Raw genomic sequence first — 24,766 nt, 5'->3', positions numbered from 1 at the left:
TTCTGTAAAATTAGTAATAAATTACCTTTTTCCCACTTGATTAGATTTTCTTGTAAAATCAGTTGTGCCATGTCAGAAGACTAGAGATAGTGGAAGGACACAGTGGATTTAAATGTTGCCAGATGCAGATTTTTTTAATGTTGAAATATGTTTTAATACATGATTTCAGCCAGCTAATATTCAGTAAGTGATGGTTGGCTGAGGGTTCCTGTACGGTGCAAACCGAAGCCTGGACAACAGGAAAGTGGCAAAAGAGGTGATGAACAGGACTAGCATTTTCAATTTGATCATTCTGATTGATTGTTCAGTTAGATTTCAAAACACAGGTCTTTAGGATAACAGTACTTTTAATTCTATATGTGCATCTTTCCTTGTCACAGCTTTACAACAGCAGCAGTAATATGGAACCAAATATGTTTTTATGGTTATAACAGCAGACACCAGATCTAATAAGGTAAATTGTTTCCTTGTATTTATTATATACAGCAACTTGTCCACTATCTGAAATTGTATAAATTAAGGTAACTTAAGCAGACCTTGTCAATATTTATTACAAAGCCACGTTATCAAGTTTTATGTTGCCAAGGTTACACGTGATGCAAAATTGCTTTTTGCCAGATAGCTTTCTGTTCCTTATATAGTAAACCATTCAGACTGTTTATGGATCATTGGTGGGGGTTATGAATGTAGTTCTAATAGTTACAAAATACATATTTTTTTCCCCCATCTCAAAGTGCATTACAAAACACTAGAAATTATCGCTGTAGCAGCAGTCTTTGAGACATATTTCTCAGAATGAAGCTATGTGCATGAATGCAGGGCGGTGAAATGAGACAGCGCAGTAGTATTGTGTACTGATACCACGTTCCATTCAGGCAGCTCATCAGTCTGAGCACTGACACCTGTGAACGATGCACCAGAAATCAGGCAACTCCATGGCATCCAGCACAGTACATGTGACCGTTACGCTGGAAGCCAGGCAGTTTAATCAAACTGAGGATTGGCGCTTCCATAGTAGTAGTGTGACAGAACTCTCTCTTTCCCGATGTACACATTATTATTCAGTGCAGTGAAAATGTGCCAATCTGTCCCCAATAAACTAACACTAATACGTTTATTAGGTTTCAGTCTCTTGACCAGACTTGCTAACAAAATATTTTAACTGCAGAGCTAGCAAAAACACCTTTAAGACATTAGCCCATGCAAAGTAGTAAGTACTAATACAGCAGACATTGCACGTAACAGCCTGAATAATGTCAAAGGAAACGGAACAGTTTTTGTATGAGTTCATGGTACATGGGATAATTTTGAGGTATACAGTACATATCCCTACTGAACGCACAAAACCCTTATGTAAGAATTCACACAGTGTCATACACAGGACCTGCCTTCATACTCTCCCAGTTACTTCCTTCTTCTGGAGAGTGGAGATGCTGTTCTTACTTTTACTGAGTTTATCCCTTTTACATTCTGTGGCAACCCAGCACACTAAATAAAAAGAAGTGAATATCAAAGTTTTAATGTCAAATAAGTTGTATTGCCTTCAGTGAACTGGAGAGTACAGATTTACATTTTTTTAGCTTCTGATATTGTACTGAAAGGGCTTAACGCATATTAGTTAAAACATATTCGTATTAAGGGTTTTGCAGATGTCCGCTTAGTTCACTTTTCTTTCGTTAATGCTCTCATAGGGGCAGAAAATGAGGGATTGTTTTCCTGCATATCTTGCTTTAGGAAAAGCAGAAGGCAAAAAGTGTTAAGACTTTTTTTATTCAGGTTTTACGATTTTAATTAGCACACCTGAATAACAAAGCAGGTATGGTCTCTGTATTTAGTCACCTTCAGATGTTCTGAGGACATTTCTGGAAAGTCAAGTCTCTACATCCCCAAGGCAACACAAAACACAACACAACTCGAGTTTTCCATTTTAGACATTATCCACAAATAACTTCTCCTTTTGTCACATGACTCAGGTCTCTTTGATTTCAGCTCTAACTAGTTAAGAGGCAACAGAGACCATGCCTTCTGGAACATTCCCCTTCTCCCATGGCACTGTTTTCTATACAGCACTAGGCTCTTCTACTCCCATGTCCAAGAGGAGCTGCCTCCACTTCAGATAATTAAATGGAGAGAATCAAAACACCACTTTACAAAACCAAAATTTAGACAAAAATAATGACACCCAAAGGATATGTAAATAAGTGCCTGATAGCGTCTGAGGTACCGTTCATCTCAGTGTAGAAGAACTATGCACGTAAGTGGGGTTGCCTTGGGTGCGTTTGAATTTGGTGGCAGAGGGATGTTAAGGTGAGAGACACGGTGCAAGCGGCAGCTGCTCACTGTCCTTCATCCACATTTCCTAACATTGCAGGGAAACAGAGGAGCTGTTGCACCTGTACTCCCCAACAGGTGGTACAGTCCGTGTGTTTCAAACCTGCGTAAAACATGGTATAGCTCATGTTTCTACCCAGGAGTCCTTACACCATGCCGATGGTCTGTATGTTTGTCCTCTATGGTCTTAGCCCAGTTCAGGTCCATACCCCTCCGTTCCATCTATTCAACGGCAATCAGTCATGCCTTCCCTGCTTTCATGTATGTGGGGATGGTTCCCCGTTGGGTTAGGCCCTCAAACCTCTTGTAGGTGTAATTTAGGAAAACCCAATCCTTGGACTTGTAGTCTGGCTCTGTGGCATTTGTTACTGAAAAGAGAAAAGAACATTAGTTGGGAACAGACAGCTAGAGAGAACCCACACAATGACAAGAACAAAAGTAGGCTACGGTAGGAGAATGTGTGAAGACAAAGTGACAACTCGTTCTCTCTTCTTGGCACTGTGCACTGAAGAGAGGCCAGGAACATCTGAGAAAGCCCGGAACATTACTTACCTGGCTGAAGGATATCGGACTCCGGAAAGTCATCGAAGTTTGAAGTATCATCAATGCTTTTGACTTCAATTGAAATTGCAGCTGGTCTCTCCCTATGATACAGAAGACAGTTAAACATCCTTCTTATGTTAAATGTACTCAGTTATGCTCCGATTGCTTGCATTAAACCCTAGCACAGAATTTAGGAGTACTATTGGATTAATGTTTTCAGAAAGAAATGTACAGACATGCGTTGCTTAATAACGGGGATATGTTCTGAGAAATGGGTCGTTGTGCGAACATCATAGTGTTTACTTATACACACCTAGACAGTATAGCCTCGATCATAGAGTGTACGTATACAAACCTAGACGGTATAGCCTCGATGCAGTCAAGAGACACGCGCATACACACACAGTCTTAAACCGCTTGTCCCAAGTGGGGTTGCGGCGCACCGAAGCCTAACCCGACAACACAGGGCGTAAGGCTGGAAGGGGAGGGGACGGACTGGCGTCTCGTCCTGGGTGCATCGCAGGGCACCCCAAACGGGACTTGAACCCCAGACCCGCCAGAGAGCAGGATCCAGCCAAGCCCACTGCGCCACTGCAACCCCCTCAAGAGACGCAGTAAACACAAAATTTATGACGCTGTCGCCGGCATAACACAGCATACTGTTTTTCAGTAAAAAATTATAAATACAAAGAGTACACTCTAAAAATGATAAAAAGTACAGTATCGTAAATCCATAAATCAGTAACATAGGGGTTTGTCATTATAAAGTATTATGTACTGTACATAATTGTATGTGCTACACTGGCAACGCAGTAGGTTTTTTTTACACCAGCAGCACCACCACAAACGTGAGGAAGACACTGTGCTACGACGGTGCTAGTCGATAAGAATTTCAGCTCCGTTATAAATCTTATGGGACCACTGTCATATATGCCATCAGTCGTTAAGCAAAACGTCATTAAGCAGCACATGATTGTAATTTCATGCATTTCCCCCAGTGGTTTCAATAATAAACAACAAATGAAGGACAGATTGTTCTGGAGGCATTATTTTATGGGGTCACTATTTACGTGGGTTAAAATTTGACTCAAAGGCACTTAATAAGTAAACAACCAAAATAAACCCTTGCCTGATGTGCTCCCAGTCCACTGACTCGAAGAAGGGATGGCTCTTTATTTCCTCTACGCTCCCAGCTCCAATTCGATTCTCAGCATCAGTGCAGTACCTGAGGAATGACACGTGTCCAGTGGGACCAATATTGTACTAAACTGCTGAAAGTAATAAACTGCTTCCCTGAAATAAACTGGATGGCTCAGCAGCCAAACTGAATTTTTTTGCAACAGCACCACCTTGCTGCTACAGTCTTTGTGAGTTTGCCAATATGTTACTATATTTTTCCAATCACACTTTGATAATATGTTTCATGCCTGATCAAAAGTATATGAGAAATTGCATTCTGTATAAATTTGATTTTTTTTTTTTTTAAAAAAACCACAAACCTTAAGATCAAGTCCTTTGCCTTCTCTGAGATGGGCACTTCAGGGGGGAACACAAGTGTCTCCTTCCAGTTCATGACTTTCCTGTAAGTTTCCTGAGGTGTTTCAGAGCAGAAAGGAGGGTAACCTGTAAGAAACATTAGATTTACACTGAGATGAGAGACAGGCTTTCCAGAACTTGACAGGAAAGAGGAGGAAAAGCATTCCTGACCTACCGATTAACATTTCGTACATGATGACTCCCAGAGACCACCAGTCACACAGCTTGTTGTAGCCGGTCTGCATGAACACCTCTGGAGCTATGTAGTCTGGAGTGCCCACGGTGGAGTACGCCTAAAGAAAACAGACCCGCAGTGAATGACAGCACAGCAACACACACACACACACACACACACACACACACACACACACACACACACACACACACACACACACCAATTGCCTTCGGTTCTTCTTCCATGTTTCTGCCTTTCGCTTGGAGTTCATGTTTTGGAAGGCTGTACAAAACAGACACAGTATGTATTCAACAGTGTGATCTTTACCTCCATTTAGCTTTCATGACCTTGAATACAGATCCTACTATAACATAGCAGAACATAGTATTATTCAATCTTTTAGACTACTAACAGCAAAAAAAAAAAAAAAAAAAAAAAAGCATTTTTATACATGTTGATGAAATTGCACAGAAAACATTAAAAAAAAAAGGTTCAATAAAAATACTATTTTAAAAATAAAGTCTTAAAAACTTACCTTTAAACTCCATGCAAAATCTACAGTACAGCACAAACTACATCTGACTACTCAGTTTTTATCTTGTGAAAAAAGTCAAGGTGACAGGTGATTATTAGTAAGAATCTAACAAAAGAAGACATCACAACCAGTTTACAAAAGAAAACATATCAAAAATCATACAATGCTGGCAATTCACAGATCACAGAGCAGGACAGTAAGAGAGAGAAGCTATGAGCTTGTGTCATACAGAAGTCGCTGGGCGGATTGTGAGTGAGGTTCCGGTAGAATTCAGTTCGATGCGCTTTCTTCAGTCCTGTGCACAAGCCGAAGTCTGAAAGCTTCACGTGACCCTGGTGGGACAAGCAGAAATATTATTAAAATGCATCGCTCTCAAATCTAGAGAATGATATGAAACCAACTTTAAATAATGGTCACGACAAAAAAGAAGCCTTCAACTTGGTGTCTGCGCCTGGGTCTATCACCATTAAACACACACGTACAAAAAGTGGACAAAGTAACAGGGACACCACAAACATGCTAGCGAGCAGTATTTGTCAGCTGTAAAAGAGGTCTAACAATTAGCACTTTGGTATGCGAGTTTAAGCAACATGGGCCAACTAACAGAGCTCCAAGTAGTCGGTGCGCAAATTATAGGCGCGTCAGTCAGAAGAAATGCAAAATTATTTAAAACGTGTCCAGAGGAACAGTGGCTGTAAACTGAAGCTCGTCGACAGACAGGACCACCGCTGAATGCCACAAAAATACAGCTTTAAAAATTACCACAGAACGGAGCACCATCAGCATCTCCGTGACCCAGTCTCAACAAAAACTGTAAGTTGTGAGTTTAAGAAATCTGAGAATTACTGCATTGCCAATTACTGCTTGTGTTCAAAGACAAAGTCACACAGCCTGGTTTAAGGGACACCAAACCTGGACCCTCAAGCAATGGAAAAAGTAATATGGTCTGAGGAGTCATCGTTCATCCCATTTCCTACAACTAGACACGTTTACATATGGAGAAAGCCAAAAGGATGTGGATTAATTCTAACCATTAAGTATGATGGGGGATCCATAATGGCATTACCACCCATCACGTGGAAGCTATTAGGGCCAGTGTTTGCGCTGCATGGCTGTACGACGGCCAAGGAACATGAAGCCATTTTACAGAAGCGGGTGTCCTTAAAGTACAAGCGCTCTTCCCTCATGATGTTCCCATGTTCCAGGATGATAATAGCCCAATACACACCAAGATCAACTGAAACACCCTCCATTGTGCGCCTAATGATCAGCTCTACACATCATTGAACCTGTATGGGAAACGCTTGAGTGCAGAGTGCAAAGTACATTTCCACCCCCTTCATTCCTCATAGAACTGGAGGCTTTTCTTCTTAAATATCCTGCGTGCAGCAATATCCTACTATAGGTTCAGGACTTGTATGACACTATTCCAAGGAGGACTGAAGCTGTTCTGCAGGCAATAGGTGGCCCTACTATTTATTAGGTCTTTGATATTAATGTTAGGTGTTTCCTTTATTTTGTCCAGGCCTTGCATATGCTTTTAGGTTGTAATTTATGACAGAGTTTACATCTAACCCTAGAGTCAAGCAGCAGGTTGTCAGGCTTGATATCTCTGTGGATGAAGCCCAACTGGTGGATGGAGTCAATGGCCAACACAGTCTCAGCAATGTAGAACTGAGTAGCCTCCTCAGACAAAGTATCTTTCTTCATTAGAAGGGTCATCATATCACCTACAGAGAGAAAAATGGCAGATTGTGATCCTTTATATAAAGAAAGGAAGGGGGGGGGGGGGGGGGGACGACTTCAGCTTTATTCTTGTTGTAGTCTCTTTCAGCATGCTTTACCTCCAGGCAGGAACTCCATAATGAGATAGAGGTTCCGCTTGTCTTGAAAGCTGTAAAACATCTTCACAACCCAGGCTCCATCTGCCTCCACAAGGATGTCCCTCTCGGCACGAATGTGAGCCACCTGTAGAGGAAGGAGGAAACGCGTAGGGCATTCAGTGAAACAATAAAAACAAGGATGTGACTCCGAAGCAACTAGGTAAAATAACTTCAGGGTTTACAGCCAACCAGATTAAACAAAATTTCTCCCAGCTGCAAAGGATTCCAGAGATTTTTCATAAAAGAAAAGAAAATATTCAAGATTAAACTTCTTCAAGAGCACAAGTACCTACACTTGTCAAAGCTTAAACAGAAGTAAGAGTGTGCCTTCCTTTGGTAAGCTCAAAATCAACCGCTATGCTGTGGTTCAGTCTATCACTTATTTATGGTCTATTACTTTACTTATTTAGACCATAGTATTCTCACTTCAAAGTCACAGTGCTCATATTTGCCTTTGAAACTGGTTACCACACAGTCATGGGAAATAGTATTATTTGACGTATTATTCCAGACGCAGCCAACTGACCTGCTCTTTCTCCAGCATGTCTGCCTTCCTTAGTATCTTCATGGCATAGATGTGGCCCGTGTCCTTCTTCTGCACCAAGCGCACCTAAGGTGACACCCAGAGAGCAGAACGTACACCTTGTACTCAGCACCTGGGCCAAAGCTGAAGAGAACCACTTTCACTGCTACACTATGAATTCTGCAGTGTTAAACTAATTGAGACTGTTCATTTTTTTTTTTTTCGCTTTAATTTTCAGCAATTGCTTCAAATTTATTATTAACCTGCAATTAACACAAGTCTCCCAGCATCACAGTGATACTCACCTCTCCAAAGGCCCCCCTTCCAATGACCTTGAGGGATTCAAAGTCATCCAGCCCCAGTCGAGTGCGTTTGAGCCGCAGAAACTCTGTCTCCTTGCGGGCATGCTGGGAGCGACGCATTATCTTCTGCAGGTAGCGGGGGAGGATGACGGTCGTTATCAGCAGAAGTAAACATCTGAACTTTGTAAACCAGCAGCTGCAAATTTGTGTCAGGTGAAAAGTCCTTCTGGTATAAGGTGGGAAAAAAAACTTACTTCTTCATCCTGTAGACCCTCCTCATCCATAACTTGCTCTAACTTTTTCTGCCTGTAAAGACAACCAGTGATAAATGTTGAAAGTTCCTTTTTCTGGGTGGCTGCAGTAACCAGACAAGGTAAAACAGTAATATTACAAGAGAAAGATTATTGAAATATGACTAAAGACGAATGACTCTGCAGGGAAGCATATTGCTACATTTTTTTTAAAGGAGATTCGTAACTTTAATCACTGTATTCATCAACCAGACTAATGTCTTGAATGACACTTAATAGGACACTAAATAAAAGAGGAGGGGGGGGAGGGAGGAGAGAAAAAAAAAAAAAAAAAAAAAAAAAACCCTTCAACGGGCTTGTCATCTAAACTGCATTTCCTGCACTCAGAGTGAACCACATAGAAAGAACACAGTTTAGATGTGGGTTGTTATTTTCCAAACTGACTTGGAACATCTTGCAGCAGAGAAATTTGATTCAATCTGTTGGGTAAGCAGTGCTTCGCATACTTGGTAAACATGACCCCGACGTGGCTTCGAAGAATTTGGTGTTGGAGTTAACGGAGGGCCCCCACCACGACACGCTAGAGCTACAGTCCAGCAGGATTCCTCCAATCTGAAAACGGAGCAAACACTGACCTCATCTCACGCTCTTCATGCTGCGTGAGTAACGTGCTGTAGAAGTTCTCCAGGGTCAATTTGGCCACGGTTACCCTCTCCCGTGTGTGGTTGCTCATTGGGAGGGAAGCTGCCGTCCCCCCAGTAACAGCCATGCTAACCTAAGACATTCGACAAAACTCACATTAAGAGCCTTTTCAATCTGCTCCTACAGCTCACCCTCTTCTCCCTCTTGATACACTTTTTCTTGGCTGTCGTTTTCAACTGAGGGAAAATACTGTTTTATGTACCAGGTTACTAGTCATTTTTCATAGCGTAGACATGCAAAGTTCAGTTAATATCACAGGACTGGAATATAGTATATAATCAATATCACATGTGAATAATTCAAGGCTTTTGGCTAATAATGAGTATCGTGTATACAGCGGCATATTTTCCACACGGTCCTCAAATGACATGAGCTGCTTTATGATGGATACAGTCTTCTGGGTTCTGCCCACCGGGGCATGTTTATTCTAGTTGGATACCGGGAGTTTTGTTGGCTGTGACCAAGCAAATCGGTGAAGGTGCCTCAACAGACAAAAGACTATAATTTCATTACACATGAGATCTTTTCAAAACGTACATAAAGGATTACACTGATTTGTTTAGTCAGGCTAACTGCATGGCATGAATAACTGGAACATATATTCTGTTATCCTTTCAGTAACTCTTTGGCACTTCCAGTGTCACATGTTCAGTTTCTACCACGGTCAGAGAATACTGTGGTCAGTTTGTTCCCAATCGCCTTACTAATGTTTCTCACATTATACAAGATAAATGAAAGACAGGGGATGTCAATGAGACCAGACTGATACCGCAGGCAGTGACCTCCTCTCATTTCAAAGCATTGCTGGATCATTAAAGTAGTTTTTGAACCACCTCTAGATATTGTTAAACAGTTTGCATTTCATTTCTTATGATAAAGCAGCATTTCTGGGATTTATCACTCCAGATTCAGATGACACTGTCTGCTGGGGGAGCTGTATTCCACACGAAGCAATAGAACATACAGCAAAACATTTATTTATTTAGCAGACGCTTTTCTTCAAAGCGATTTACAATGGATACTATGTAGTGTTATGAGCCCACACACCTTATTCACCGCGGTGACTTACACTGCTAGATACACTACTTACAATGGGTCACTCATCCATACATCAGTGGAACACACACTCTCTCTCTGTCACTCACACACTATGGGTGAACCCCAACAGCATGTCTTTAGACTGTGGAAGGAAACCAGAGCACCTGAAGGAAACCCACGCAGACACAGGGAGAACATACAGACTTCACACAGACTGAGTGGGGATCGAACCCACATCCTCTCACACCACCCAGGCGCTGTGAGACAACAGTGCTACTTGCTGTGCCACTGTGCCACCCCAAGATGTAGTTAACAACTGGTTATTCTACTTTTCTCGCATAAGACTGCACTGTAGTTACTTATGAAATGTCTCCAAAACACAGACATGCAGATGTACAAGGGCAGTGGGGCCTTTAGACCCTGACCTGTGAACCTGCCCCTGATACTGTTGTTTTGCACATTTCATAAATACCATAGTACAGAAAGAAACACAAAGCTGTGTAAGCAGCTGCTCACTTGGTCGCTCCCAGGTCTCCACACACATCATCATCATCATCATCATCTAATGTCCCACAGGTCACAAGACACACGCCATCGCACGGAGCTGTTTGTGTGAGTGGAGACAAGCTAAACTCAGGGGTAGCTCTCCATTTGACATATTCGTATGCAGGAAACACACAGCTCAGAGCTGCTTTTCTCATAGTCTGATGAAGAAGGAGATCTGAGAAACTGTGGTTATTAAGAGAACATGCCATCATCTCATAAACAAGGGGATTTTTGACTAGACCACACCCCTGTGCCAGGCGTGGTGCACGGAGGAAGCCATTCCCTAGTCTCTGCAAGGCTCTGCCAACAAAAACACACTGGGTGCTGTCAGGGTACGAGGGAGGAGGCAGGTTCCAGCATGAAAAATTTGCGAGATCCTTTAGCTAAGAATGGAAGCAGTATTTGTTGAACAAGAAGCAGCCTGGAACGAAAAGTTGAACTGAATTCATAAGACCAAGCAGTGAAATGAAAGGGTCAGTGGAATAAAGAAATGATTAATCAAAAAGCACTCTGGATTCAAGCAACAACAAACAGCCAACATAAATTAAAGCAGCTAACAAATGAGGACTGACGTAACCTTTTCATTGCTTGCGGGGAAAACACCTGATCCACAGAGACCGATGGAACCCATACAAAGAGGGATGTGGGTTAGGGTTCGAGGGGATAGCCAGCACTGTTACCAAGGCTAGACCAGAGCAGCCCTAACAGTAACCTGGCCAAAGGCTGCACATAATGATAGAATTCAAGCCTCTGATGAGTTTGCAGAGAACCTGATGTGCCACAGACACACTGGTAATGTGGTTAGCAGGAAGAGTCTGCATCAAATATAAAAATAAACTAAGAGTGCAGTCCAAAAGAGCACTTCTCTGAGGATACTTTACACATAGTGTACACATACTAAAACAATGTTCTCACTGAGTGATCCTTTGAAATACTTTAAAAAAAAAAAAAAAAAAAGAAAAGAAAAATGTTTATACATATAGACACACACATATACATATATATTAGATAGATGGCACAGTGACAGAGCAAGTAGCACTGCTGTCTCACAGCGCTTGGGTGGTGCGAGAGGATGTGGGTTCAATCCCTGCTCAGTCTGTGTGGAGTTTGCATTTTCTCCCGGTGTCTAGGTTCCCCCAAAGTGTGTGTGTTCCACTGATGTATGGATGAGTGACCCATTGTAAGTAATGTATCTAGCAGTGTAAGGCACCTTGGCAAATAAGGTGTGTGGGCTGGTAACACTACACAGAGTTCATTGGAAGTTTCTTTGGAGAAAAGCTTCTGCTAAAAGAAGTAAACAAATATATAAATAATGTACAGCACATTAAAATTTTGCAATATGAACAGTGACTATCCAAATTTGAACACCGGGATTATGGCCAGAGCAAGCAAAGCTGTCATGCTGCGTTAACGCATGAGGGACGGGCGAGGAACACAAAGGCAACATGAGGCCACTTCATGTGCACAAAGGGTGTGACTGCGGACGACTAACTGTTTAATAAAGGTGGAACCCCTGTATCTCCCGGCAGGAAATAGAAAGCGCTGTCGTTAGGCTTGTCTCTCAAGTTGCACGTGCCGTTGAGCCGTGAGCTGGACACACACACACACACACACACACACACACACACACACACACACACACAACTGGACACCCCCCCCCCCTCACAGTTTGCCCCAGCATCACAACACATGGGACCTGCAGCTGAAGATCTACTTTGACGGACTCCTGGAGAAACAGCTCAAGATGGGGTCAAAATGAGCACCTTGGCTTGGTGGAGACAGACACACACACATCAACTTAATACTGGAAGCAGGAAGAGACTCACTTTCCCTAACTTTGTGAGCAAAGTGAACATTCAATTGTTGCGTTAAGCGATGAACACTTAACACTGAGTGAGGAGCCATTCATTGCAACAGAAGCCAAATGGTAGAGCAGATAAAACTGACTCCAACACACCCGCTGCCTCGAAGTCAAATGTACTTTAACTCACGTAACTCAACTCAAAGTGTACGTTCAGAATTACGTCACCGGACGCATACGGCACGCGCTCATGACGTCAGTCCGCGTCTCACCTGGATATTTGCATACTGGCAGCTCGGCTCCGGCCCGGTGGGACAATGAGCCACATTGTCACGCAAAAATAGCAGCAAAAAAACTTTTAACAGGAAAAAGGGCCGCGCTCACTGGCTTCAAAATGACCCTTCGGCGCAGACAATCAATGATTTGCGTTCATCATCATATCAAATACTATACACGGTCCCGACTCTCGACGCGGCTGTGTTTATTTTCGTCCCTTTCGAACAGAAAGTTCAACAACGGTTGCCGCAGTACTCACCAGCGTGGCCAGACTCGATGTCTGTAATCTTACTTCTGTTCGGTTCGTGCTGCAGTATCGAGTGTATGAACGGCTTAGTTTAAATTAAAATTCACGAAATACACTAACTAGTAACTGGCAAATAATAATTTTACCACTTCACACACTTGCGGGTACTCAGCGTCCCTTCTGCTTAATCTTCCGTGGATGTCCGTTTAAATCTACCTCTGCATCTGTCATCGATATTAAGGAAACTTTGTGTTTACCATTGTTCCTCACAGAGCCAGCCCCTTCGTCCTGCCTTCTCTAGTCACAACATACCTACCCGCCAGTCCTTTCCTTTTCCTGCTAACACGCAGCGAACGCCATGACGCTCGCCGTCACTTTATTGACATCGCAACCAGCCAATGGGGCACGGCTTCGGAACAGCGCATGTTTCTGCTGACCAATCCTAAGTGGAGGCGTTGGAGGGCGTGGCCTCCGGCCGCCGCCGTTCCTGCTCTGACAGATGTGTTTCGCAGAACGGCTCGGACCGGAGCTCCACGTTATTGAATGAATCAAAACACTGGGCGAGGGACGGGATTGGTGGAGTACAGGCGCGGGAGGGCGCGCACTCTTCCAGTAACACTTCCTGTCGGAGAGAAACGTTCGAGAAACACGCTTTGTTTAGAACTTCGCGATCCGAGCAAACGCGGGCGTGTCACAAAATCCTTATTAAAACAACGAAGACCTGCGACAGCTCCGCTTCGAGTTTAGAACTAGCAGAAGTCTTTTTTTTCTATATATAATTTTTTAGGTGACCGTGGCATATATTGCACGTTATCTAAGGCTTAGGTTTGCATATGTTAAAGACATTAAAAAAACGCAATGGCACAATGGATGGACGGCATCGCTGTATGTAGCTCAACCGTCAGTCCTCCTGTCAGGAGTCAGGAACGCAAAAGTGCAAATGCACTTCATTTGAAAACAGATCATTACAATGTAAATCGTTTTCACAACATGTCACTGCGTTTCCTGTGAAATATCACTGCCTCCAGCAATGGAGTTTCCTTTTAAGGACTAATAATGTGCCCAAGATGCTTGACTGGTTACATCACAGTCCCTTTACTTCTGGACAAAAATACCTTCTCTTTAGACTGATACTTGTAGGCCTACCGCATGGCGTCTTTCCATTCTTCACACACAGTAGGTAACACAGCACTTCAGGCACTGGGTACATACCACGTTTTTCAATATTTTACATTGGCAGACGGTCGATCAGCGCCCGAATTGAATGGTTCGGCTTGGGGATGAATACAATAGAATGTGACTGGGCCCGAGTGGTGAGCAAACAAAAAGGTACATGTTGGACAGTATTTTTTTCCTGCCAGAATAAGCATGAATTGAGAATAATGCCAGAACAAAGCCATTTGTCTCCTAGCGAAGTCAAAAAAATCCCAGACATCACTTCGTTGGGCGACTTGAATGGTTAACGAGCGCAGCGCTTCTCAAGCTTGTGAGTAAACTCCCACAAAATGTGTTTTAGCAGTAGGGACAACTTTAATAATGGCCTCTAATGCCACCTGATTGGTTTACCCTGTTTCAAAGTGTAAGCATGGGGAAAAACTCGGAAAGTGGAATCGGTGCCATTGTGTCACGCGCCCAGACAACGATCGTGTAGTCCGAGACCGGTACTGGGGAAACCGGTGTAAAGGCGAACAGTGAAATCAGGAACCGCGAATCCTTCCTTCATCGCTGCCACGACGGTCGGTAACCTGAACACGTTTAGTGAGAAGGTCGATGACCCGCGAGGCCAGTGAAATGCGGCGCCGCGTGACGACAGCCGGAGAAGGTGCTGCGACTGCACTCCCTCGCTCCCGCGTCCTGCCGCAAGGGGGCGCTGCGACGGGCTGTGCCACTTTCTTCACATGCCATTCAAGAGGAAGGCGAGAAACAGAAGTAATTATTAGGGAAGCTAAATGTGCGTTTATACCACCTCCGAGTCAGCACTAAATCACCTTTAAAAGACCAACCGCCACAATCCGCTTTGGAAAATAACAGCAGACCCTTTACCCAGAATTCATTCTATCGGCCCCGTTGAATATATACTGTACATAGTTATGTTCTTGTTTGCGTGGGTCACACCACCTGCTGAGTGAGTGTGTGTGAGGCTGTCTAACCCGAACCCCCCCTCCGGGCGCAAATGCGTTACTGTGCGAGAGGCACGTGACGGTGCGAAGGTTATATAATAAGTAGGTCAAACGAGCGCACGTTCTTGGAGAGGCACGTGAAGGTCCCCTTTTTTACGTAAAAGATCTGAATCGCAGTACATCGGGCGAAAGATAAAACGAGTCCAGAGAGCGACAGGAAAGTGCTTCTCGCACTGACTGGATACCTCGTTAATTCCCACGTTAAAAACGACTGCATATGAATCATATGATGATTTATTAGAAAGGGACCCTGACTGTACAGTCAGACTGGCATTTTTTCCAGTTGCCCTAAACTGACAAAAACAATATCACTAAAGACATATTAGAGGAATAAAGTGCTGTGTATACGCTTAAAAAAGAAGCAGTGAGTGAAACGTTACGACTGCCACTGTATGTATGGAATGAAGGAAGGAGCTAAGAACACTAACACCCTCTTGCGAGTACATCACGCAGCACTACAAATTAAACTGTTTTTTTTTGCCCTTTCTCTCCCGCTCTCTCTCTCTCTCTCCGCTCCGCACGGCAACAGCCAGAAGTTCGCGACTCGAACGCGCTCCGGACCGCGCGGCACCCACGCGCCGCTCGACGTCGTATCGCGCGAGCTGCCTCGCTTCCTCGCTTCCTCGCTACCTCGCGCTGGCTCCGCGATTAACAGAGAGCGAAGATGGAGGCGGTGGGGGAGGGGAGGCCGCTCTTCCGTGTTTTCCCGGGGTCCGACCCCGCGTCCTGATTTGCACAAAGTGTTCCCTTCGCACGTTTCAGTGTCCCCCCCTCCCCTCCTCGGCGCAGGAAAAATAAAGTCAATTATACAAGCGCTCGGACAGTCAGCCCGCCTCCCGCGCCTTCCTCTCCCACGACAAGTCCTACCTACCGCCTCCTCCACATGCGCCGCGGTCCCGGGCCCCGGCGAGCCGCTTCCAGCCATGTCGTCGGGGAGCGCAGCGGCTGGCGGCGGTGACGGAGCTCCAGGAGAGCGGACAGGTAGCGTGCCGCCGGGAGCGCGCTGCGGGACTTTTCTTTTTTTTCTTTCTTCTTTTTTTTTTTTTCCTCTTTGGACTGGCTGGGTGTAGCGGGAGCGGGAGGCGAGCGCCGGCCGAAGGAGAGGGCGCTGCTGCCGCCGGTGCGCAGAAAGTGGGTCAGTAGTTCAGTGGAGCACAAGCGCGCTGAGCGTCCGCGGTGCGCCCGTCCGGAGGCACGCAGCCACATCCACGCGGTAAAGTCGACGACGGCGCCGGTGCGCGCGCGTTTTCGCCGCGTCTTGTGTGTGTGTGTGTGTGTGTGTGTGTGTGTGTGTGTGTGTTTGCAGCCGAGCGAGGGGCGCGCAGCGTGACGGAGTGACAGGAGGGAATGACAGAGCGCGGGCTGCCTCGCGCCGACGCCGCAGCCGCCCGCGCGGAGATGTGCACGGAGAGGCGCGCGCCGCTCGCCGGGCCTCTTCACGCACTCACTGCTCTTCGTTTCGGCACCGCGAGCACCATCTTCGCGCGCTGACCGCCGTCCTGCTGCTGCTGCTGCTGGTCCTCGCGCGGCGGTCGGATCGTTCTCGCGCCCTGCTCCGTCTCGTCAGGCGAAATTGCCTTCGCTTCAATTCGCTTCGCGCCTCACGTTACTTTTTAAACAACATTCTGATCCGGCGCCTCGGCGCTTCGCTGCTTCCAGCAACTGTTTCCCACTCAAAAATATTAATATTGCCGAATAACGGGACTCAAGTGTCTCACTCAGCGATTATTTCCCCTTATCACACCGAATACACGTATTGAAACAGGAGGGACTTGAAGTCCGAGTCGATGGTGGAAGGAACAGATGGAAGCACAATGATTCAATGAATTATGATGCTGACGGATTACTAGAGGATGTAACAGAGAAAGTATAAGAAAAAAGAAATGCTTTGCCATAACGAAATTCGTGGAGACACTGGTTTATTTCCACATCCAACTGGCTGTAGTTATATGCTGCACTACTACTGAATATGTACATATTTCTACTCGGTTGCATGTTTAACATGGTCAGCGTTCAGTGCTTGTTGTTGTGTAACAGCAGTAAAATACTATGTGCAACCAGGTTACAGTAATATTATAATGGACGTGAGTATATCAGTGGGGACAAACAAAGTATGACATATCCATCACATCAGGGCTGTTCAATTCACCCATTTGTGTTGCAGGTGAAGCACCACCAGAGTAGAGGAGTGGGAGCGAATTGACAGCGAAAGCGTAGTAAATAAAGGAATATACCTCACTGTACGTGTAACACCTCGCATTTGGGGGGTTTTTTTCTTGTGGCTTTTCCAAGCAAAGTGTCGATGTTGATCCCGTTCACTATTCCACAGGTCTGTGTGATGCACGAGCCTCTCGTACGGAGGTGTTAAAGGGGGCCGTGTGAGAACTGCGGGTTCCGTCAGAAAGGCTCGTTTCTGGCTGCGTTCTGCCCCTTTTCGCCAGGTGTGTGTTGAGATGCTCCTCTCTTATCTCCGATCCATGTGCAGGTCCAACTGGCCACCTCCAAGGTTATATAATATGTAGGTCAGACCAACAGCACACTTGTTGTACGTGGTGGTAATTCGCGCTGCTTAAAAACCAGCGTATAGAATGAGCTTTAAGTTGGTTTTAACATTTCAGATTGACAGTCGCCCAGAATCCGGCCCGTCTGAACCTTTAATCCACGTTGCCTGTCCGTTGTCAGTATTCCGTTGCGGAGAGGAATGTTGCTGGGGTTGCTTAAAATTCCGGCCGCTTTGCAGGTATTCATTTAGCCGCTGCTTTTTTCCAAGGCGACCTACGCTTTTAAGGCTACTTATAATTTTTTACACAGCTGGATAATTTTACTGGAGCAATTTAGGGTAAGTACCTTGCTCAAGGTACTACAGCCAGAGATGGGATTCAAACCTGCAAACTTTGGGTCCAAAGGAAGCAGCTCTGACCACCACGCTGCCTTGTTATTCACGCCTGTGTTTTTACTTTGGTAATGAAAGGTTCAAAGTGTGTAATCACCTTAAATTCGTTGATTCCCAGAACTTAAAGTTAAGGTTTTTATTAAACAAAACGTGCAGTTCTTCATTTAAGGAGAGAGTAGTGGCCACTGAAGCTCTTGAGACGGAGTAACCAAATTTCAGCAACTCGAACGTGAAAAACCATCTCCGGAGAGAACCTCTGGTGTAAGTCCAGTGATGTGGCCGTGTCATCGGAATGCTGCTGTGGGATTGCACGTCTTTGAGTAAACGTTTAAAAAATATTTATATGGGGCAAAATTATTTGACAAAGAACTGATTTTCAAATAACAAAGGAATACATAGACTGGAAAGATGGTGGTATATCTTGTTCAATTTCTTCAAGTTTAGGTAGGGACAAATATTGGGTTGACATTGATGCTGGGTGAAGAATTTCAAGTTGAAATAAAGACAAGGTTTTTTTAAAAAAAATTTTATTCTAAATTCTACTTAATTCTTTGTGTCACACCTAGTTACCTAAAACCAAGGATTGCTGTGAAGCCATGCTCTGCTCTACCCACAGTGCCGTTGTGCGCTCAGACCCGCCCCAACGTGTGAGGTGTGACACGTACCTGTCGTACCTGTTCGAGCTGCCCTAGTGCCTGTGCTCTGGGTCACGCACCACTTCCACCTGTGAGCGCCTCTGGAGGTCGAGCACAACCTCTGGTCCCCTCCAGTTCTCCACTCGGTTTTGTGGAAGACACCGTTCCAGTGAGCTTGAATGATTTACTCTGATTTGCTTTTATTATTTAATGTTTTAATATATCGGTATTTTTACTCAAGTATGTGGGGTTGAATACCTTTCTTCGGGATGCCTTAACAGGGCCCTCCAGGGCTGAAATCCACAGTATCCAGCTTTGTGTTAACGTCCTTAACCACAATTCAACCTGATAAAGCTTTTTTTGCGATAAAATAAGTTTAAAATTAAGGACTTGATTTAAAGTAATTAAACAGTTCAGAGAACCTGTCAGTATTAATGGCGTAGTCAGTAAGTATTGGTGTGTTAAGAAGCTGGGGGGTAAAATCACTAAATATATCAGCTCCATAACCATTTCCAGTTTGCAGTAATTGTATCTCTGAGAAAAATGTGTCTGTGATGGTAACGTTGCCCTGTAAAGCACTGTCAGTCTAGACTGAAACAATGGGAAGGTGTTTTTTAATGTTAATTCAGGACTTTGCCCGAGGATGATGTTTTTGCTCTGGAGTTTTGAAGGAAGTATTCGAGGGCTGTCATGACAATCGCAAGAGTATATTTTCATTTCTGTTTTGCACTGACACTTGCAAGTTTTCTTTTTCACCTTGTATCGACGTGCACGTGGTCCCAAGTTTACATTTATTTATTTAGCTGATGCTTTTCTTCAAAGTGACTTACAATTATTTACCCATTCATACAGCTGGGTAATTTTACTGGAGCAATTTAGGGTTAGTAGCTTGCTCAAGGGTACTACAGTTGGAGGTGAGGCTCGAACCTGCAACCTTTGGATCCAAAGGCAGCAGCAGCTCTAACTACTATGCTACCAGCTGTCTTGAAGTTGGTCTTTGTCACCATCTGCTCGATCTGTGGATGGTCTCGCAGATGGACCATTCTTAATTGTGGGGATGTCTGCGATTACGGGCTGTGTTTTCAGAGCAGCCCATCTTTTCGTCTAAATGTTTCACGGTAACCGCTTGCATTATCAGTACTCCATGCTTCTGTATCAAGACCCTCCTTGCATTCCTCTCCCCGCACAGTATCATCCTGGAGCTCTCAGCGACTTTGCGAGTGTGGATTTGACCCAGATTTTGTGCGAAGTGGTGTTTGCAGTAAAATACAAAGAAAATCAGCTTGATCTAGTTGATGTGGAAGATAAAGGAAGTGGATGTCTGGTGAGAACTATGTAGTGATTCACAGTGCAAGTCCCACAGCTGGACCAAGGCTGAGAGCCCCTACCCTACTGGACAGGCTTGGCCCAGTCTTCTGGTTATATGATTAACTTTATGAAAGTAGGTCGGCCAAAATAAGGATGTTTTACGGGGTTTTGTGGCTCTTTCTTTAGGGGGGGTGTGTGTGTGTGTGTGTGTGTGTGTGTGTGTGTGTCGCTCTCTCTCTCTCCCACAGCAGCATGCGATCAGGCAATGTCATGTTACACCAGGGGCATATTGAGGTGCTCCTGGTCCTTTTGGACTCCATCTACAAAGACAGCAGTTTTGTTTTGAAATCTCTTTGGTCATTAAGGGTCGATAACTCGTGGGTGTTCCTGCTGACCAAGCCTGCAGCATATTTAATTCTTAACATCAGTGAGTTTCTTGGAGACATCCATGTAAAAACAAATTACTCGTTAGGCAGTCTGATTGCTTACACTGTGTCTTATTGTAATGACGCATGGGTACTTGCTGCCATACAGTCTTGCTATCGCATTTTATTTCAGGGTGGCACGGTGGCACAGTAAGTAGTGCTGCTGTGTCTCAGCGCCTGGGTGGTGCGTGAGGATGTGGGTTTGATCCCCACTCAGTCTGTGTGGAGTTTGGTTGTTCTCCCTGTGTCTGTGTGGGTTTCCTCCGGGTGCTCTGATTTCCTCCCACAATCCGAAGACATGCTCTGCAGGTTCCCCCATAGTGTGTGATTGAGTGACAGAGAGAGTGTGTGTTCCACTGATGTATAGATGAGTGACCCAGTGTAAGTAGTGTATCTAGCAGTGTAATTCACTGCGGTGAATAAGGTGTGTGGGCTGGTAATACTACATAGAGTTCTTTGGAAGTCGCTTTGGAGAAAACTGTCTGCTAAATAAATAAGTGTAAATTTCAGCGTCAAAACAAGCATTTTCTGAACCTCTTCCCCACATGCTCACGTATAGAAACGGAGGGGAATAACACAACTGGAGACACTTTTTTCCAGTCTGTTTCTGTTATTTCCTAATAACCAAAATGTGTGTTTGGCAGCTTTGTGAAATTGCACCCTGGTCTTACTACTTTTGGTTAGTTCTTCTTAACACCGATGATTTGCGTAAAGCTCCCTCAACATCAGCTTGCTTTCTTGGGTCGATGGGTTTGCATCACCTCTGCTCGCATTGTCAACTCGTGGCGACCGTTTCCGGAGAAAACAAGTGAGTTCTGCGCAGCTGCTCTCCTACTGCTGGTGTGTAATGTCGATGTGTGAGCGCCGGAGCAAAGCATCCCGCCCGCTTAATAAGCGGCTTCGTATTAAATTTGCTGCTGTCAGGCAAGCATGTAAGTTGCATAAAGGGAAAAGTTACTTTAACCTGTTAATGTACTTTATTCAGACCCATTTTAATAATCGTGTCCATGAATAAATTGGGAAGGACATATTCCAGCAGCAGGTAGCGTAGTGGTTTGATCTGCTTCCTTGGGATGTGAAGGTTGCAGCTTCAAATCCCAACTGCAACTGTAGTGCCCCTGAGTAAAGTACTTATCCTAAATCACTCTTGTAAATTTACCCAGCTGTATAAATGGGTAAGTTGCCAGAGAGCAGGACCCAGCCAAACCTGCTGCGCCACTGTGCCCCCCTAGGCAGAAATAGCATAATATTTTTATTTGGACTGCAGGTTTGGAAATCCTACTCTAAGGCATTCCTGGGCCGTGAACCAGCAATCCTTCGGTCAGAAATTGCCCAGTTTCCTAAACGTGCCTCCAACTGCTGCCCGCACTCTTGAACATTTACGTTTATTCATTTCTCCAGAGCGACTCAGAGAACACTGTGTAGTGTTTAGCTGACTCCTTTCTATCCAAGGTGACTTTCGATGCTAGATACTGCAGTACACTTACAGTCAGTCGCTCATCTGTACATCAGAGCAACACACACACACACACACACACACACACACAGGGAAGTTTAGGGTCTGCGATTCACCTGAAATTCATCTTTTTGGAATGTGGGAGGAAACCTGAGCACCTGGAGGAAACCCATGTGAATACAGGGAGAACATGCAAATGCCACTGAGGCGATTGAGCCCACATCCTCTTGCACCACCCAGGCGCTGTGAGACCGTGCATGTAGTCCGAACATTGTCCAATGCTTTTATTTTCCAGTATCTTTCAGGACTGTGGTGTGTGTGTGTGTGTGTGTGTGTGTGTGTGTGTGTGTGTGTGTGTGTGTAAGCACACACTAACTTTACTGGTCTCCTCAGGACTGGCATTGTAGAGCTGTTCCACAATCTTTGAGGAGGAGACTGCTTGTGCTTCTGGGAGACACAGGGCCCGTTCATCAGGGTAAAAGCAGAGTGAAAAGCAGTTCCTGCCGTACAAGTGTGTCCTCAGCATTATGCCTGAAAATAACGAATCTTTGCAGTAAAAGTTTTTAACCTATATACATCATTACTGCATTTTTTCTCCTCCTTTTCCTTGCCCTCCCACACAGCTATGGAGCAGCTTCTTGAGCAAGACCAGCTGTTTGCGCTCCTGTGTCCTGCAGTCCCGACTCCGGGAACTTATGGACGCAAACAGTAAATTTTGCGCCTTTTTTGGACAGTTATGAACAGGCGTGAATTGAAGGAGAGCTCACAGCTCTTCGACTCGTGTGTGAACCCCGAGTCCTTTGCAGGAGGGCGTTTGGGACATGTAGCACGCAACGACGGTATTGATTGTCGTCTTGTACGCGTGGACGCTGCTGCTGGACTTTGTCCAAGCTGGACGTGTGGGAGGGCGCAGTAATGGCCGGAGCTGGATGAGGTGGCAGACGAGATGCAGGTATGGCGGTGAAGGAGTCCGCAGGGCAAGGGCGCCCGCCCAGCGCGGCCTGTGCCGTTTCGGCCTGCCGGCCGAGTGACGCGGAGTTCGGCCGCAGCTGCGCCGCAAAGCCTCAGGGACACTTGAGCAGGAGCTTTCGTTGAGTTCGCGTTCCGCTCTGCGCGGCACCTTCATGTCATCCTGTTTTGGATTTTAATAATGGAGTGTCACCTAGGGGGTGCACTACTTTACAGGAACACTGTGGTGTTCATGCACTGGGCTTCTGTGGCGCCACCTCCTGGTGACTCAGCAGAAGGGTTTTCCTTTGTTCCCGTCGTGAGCAGGTGACAACCCTCAGGTGTCTCGGCTCACGTGAGCTCGAATGAACTCGCGCCGTTTTTGCAGACGCGTGGAATGCGAAAGGGCGCGGCAGCCGTTATGAATTTGAAATGGAGAATTCGTCGTAATCCCGGGCACCGTTGGCTCCGCACCGCTTTCCGTTGCGTCAAAGACTTCGGGGCTCATCTTGTCAATAGAGCAGAGGCTGGACTGCGAGCGTCTGTGTGTGGACGAGGAGGTGTGGACCAAAGCCAATAATCCTGCTCCAGATCCCCTCTCCAGAACGCGGGATTAAAAATCAGGTTGTTGGTTTGTTAGCTGTTATTGAGGTCAGTGTGTCTGTGGAGCAGGGTATAAATAGCAGCGAGAGCAGGCCTGCTTTCCTCCCGGCCTGGCGAGCCTTCCAGCAGGCCGCAGGCTTCGGCCACGTGGCCCGAGCTCCCGGTGGACTTGCTGTGGGAACGGTGACTTATCGTGCTTGTTCGCTCGTCGCCGCGGGGGCTTATTATGAAAAATAAAGTGTAATGCAATTGAAGGAAGTAGTTGTGTTTGTGTCTTTTTATTTATTTTAAACTTGGTCACATGTCCAGTTTGACAGTGGAAATTGTCATCTGACCTCGCAGCTTTGTTTGCTTGTTTGCTGTTGCAGTTGGTTGTGTTAGGGGGAGATGCGGTGGCGCAGCGGGTTTGGCCGGGTCCTGCTCTCCGGCGTGTCTGGGGTTCGAGTCCCGCTGAGGGTGCCCAGCGACGGACTGGCATCCCGTCCTGGGTGTGTCCCCTCCAGCCTTATGCCCTGTGTTGCCGGGTTAGGCTGTGGCTCCTCACGACCCTGTATGGGACAAGTGGTTTCAGATGGTGTGTGTGTGTGTGTGTGTGTTTGCATGTGTGAGTGGGTCAAGGTTTCCTTGTTAGGAGAGAATACATTCTTCTCAGATTTTAGTTAGTGTTTTTTTTTCTTCCCCCCTCTACGAGTCCCCTGCCCTTGTGGCTCTCTTTTCACCAGGGTCTCGTGAAGCACCACTTGGACCCAGACGTGCGTCCTCCTTTTCCCGTTACCCACCGGTTTCCGGTTTGGCCGTGCGTTCGCGTTCACCGAGCACGCGACACGTGGGAAGGATTAAGTGGGTACGATGCTTTTTATTCCAGCCCTGTTTTTCGACAGCTGACAGGACGGGAGATGCGCCGGAAATGTGCTCTTGCTTCGAAAGAGGACACGTGGCAGCATGTTACGGCAGAGCTTGTGTAACAGCTGAAACGAGGGAAACTGGAGCGATCCCAGTTCCACGCTGCGCCAGAATGTGGAGCAGACCCACAATGAGTGCGCTCTGTGCTGGAGGCTTTATCTGCAGTGACCCGGGGCTACGTGGGGCGGTGGGGGGAGGGTTGCCCCCCGAAACGGGGCAGCCCTGCAGCGAGGTGACGGAGGGCCGGAGCACAAGTGGCACCGGGCCGAGAGGACCGTGGGTTTATTAAATGGGTTTTTGGGTTGATTCTTTGTTTGACAGCCGATCCAGAAAGAAGCGCTTCACAGCTGTCACATTTTTCCCATGATTACCTCCTGTGTCTTTGTTTTTGTGAAAAGGGCCCGTCTTTGTGTTTCTGAGCCTCACCCTTGGGGCAGGGCTTGTATTCTCTGCGAGTTCACGGAAAAGCGTGTGTCCAGGAACGCGATATTCCTGGATCATAACACAGAAAATGACCTCTATCTAAAAAAAAAAAAAAAAGAATACAGCAGGTTGCACCGATTAGCTCTTTAAGTTCAGCCCGAGTTCCTTTACTGGGTCCCTCAGAACGTGGAGACTTGCTGTCACAGTTTCCTCGGCGAGAGCCACATCGCAGCGTCGTGGTCCAGATGTGTTGCACGGGCGGACGCCTCCTTGGCGGCTGTGCTGGCGCTCATCAGCTGTGCC

The 24,766-nt window shown here is 45.8% G+C and overlaps 2 protein-coding genes across 10 annotated transcripts in view; one reads left to right on the top strand and one right to left on the bottom strand.

The window, feature by feature from the left end:
• Positions 1-100: 100 nt before the first annotated feature.
• LOC108933916 (serine/threonine-protein kinase 38-like) lies at positions 101-15,805 on the bottom strand. 4 transcript variants are annotated; one of them, XM_029249667.1, is made up of 14 exons: positions 15,741-15,805; positions 8,715-8,854; positions 8,083-8,134; positions 7,832-7,954; positions 7,530-7,613; positions 6,965-7,088; positions 6,696-6,850; positions 5,350-5,452; positions 4,806-4,867; positions 4,586-4,703; positions 4,374-4,497; positions 4,004-4,099; positions 2,884-2,975; positions 101-2,699 (listed from the first exon to the last, which is right to left on the bottom strand). In XM_029249667.1, exons 1-14 carry the CDS (start codon positions 15,792-15,794, stop codon positions 2,572-2,574), a joined length of 1,455 nt encoding a protein of 484 aa, XP_029105500.1. In that variant the 5' UTR covers positions 15,795-15,805; the 3' UTR covers positions 101-2,571. The 4 variants fall into 4 exon arrangements, with proteins under 4 accessions (XP_029105500.1, XP_018606849.1, XP_018606847.1 ...); XM_018751333.2 differs by lacking the exon at positions 15,741-15,805 and adding an exon at positions 13,006-13,191; XM_018751331.1 differs by lacking the exon at positions 15,741-15,805 and adding an exon at positions 12,947-13,012.
• The window catches only part of bmal2 (basic helix-loop-helix ARNT like 2), a 23,491-nt gene continuing 12,809 nt past the window's right edge, over positions 14,085-24,766 (top strand). For 2 of the 6 annotated variants that reach the window (XM_029249666.1, XM_029249665.1), the window contains exon 1: positions 15,780-15,850. In XM_029249666.1, the coding sequence (XP_029105499.1) occupies positions 15,793-15,850 (58 nt within the window). In that variant the 5' untranslated portion in view covers positions 15,780-15,792. Of the gene's footprint in view, positions 14,176-15,779; positions 15,851-17,035; positions 17,110-17,198; positions 17,311-18,378; positions 18,567-23,729; positions 23,982-24,766 lie in introns of those variants that run through there. The other 4 variants (XM_018751326.2, XM_018751329.2, XM_018751325.2 and 1 more) reach the window with 4 other exon arrangements.

This window comes from Scleropages formosus, chromosome 2 (genome assembly GCF_900964775.1).
Source record: "Scleropages formosus chromosome 2, fSclFor1.1, whole genome shotgun sequence".
NCBI classification, from domain to species: domain Eukaryota; kingdom Metazoa; phylum Chordata; class Actinopteri; order Osteoglossiformes; family Osteoglossidae; genus Scleropages; species Scleropages formosus.
Note: the sequence above shows the minus strand (reverse complement) of the source record. Positions and strands in the feature narration are given on the sequence as shown.

Bases quoted from the DNA above. Each gene is read 5' to 3' on its own strand.
- LOC108933916 (XM_029249667.1), bottom strand. From the start codon at position 15,794: ATGGCTGGAAGCGGCTCGCCGGGGCCCGGGACCGCGGCGCATGTGGAG. The intron at 8,855-15,740 runs GTAGGTAGGACT...CGAATGTCTTAG, and splicing joins CGGCGCATGTGGAGGAGGCG to GTTAGCATGGCTGTTACTGG. The intron at 5,453-6,695 runs GTTAGATGTAAA...TTGTCCCACCAG, and splicing joins ACCTGCTGCTTGACTCTAGG to GGTCACGTGAAGCTTTCAGA.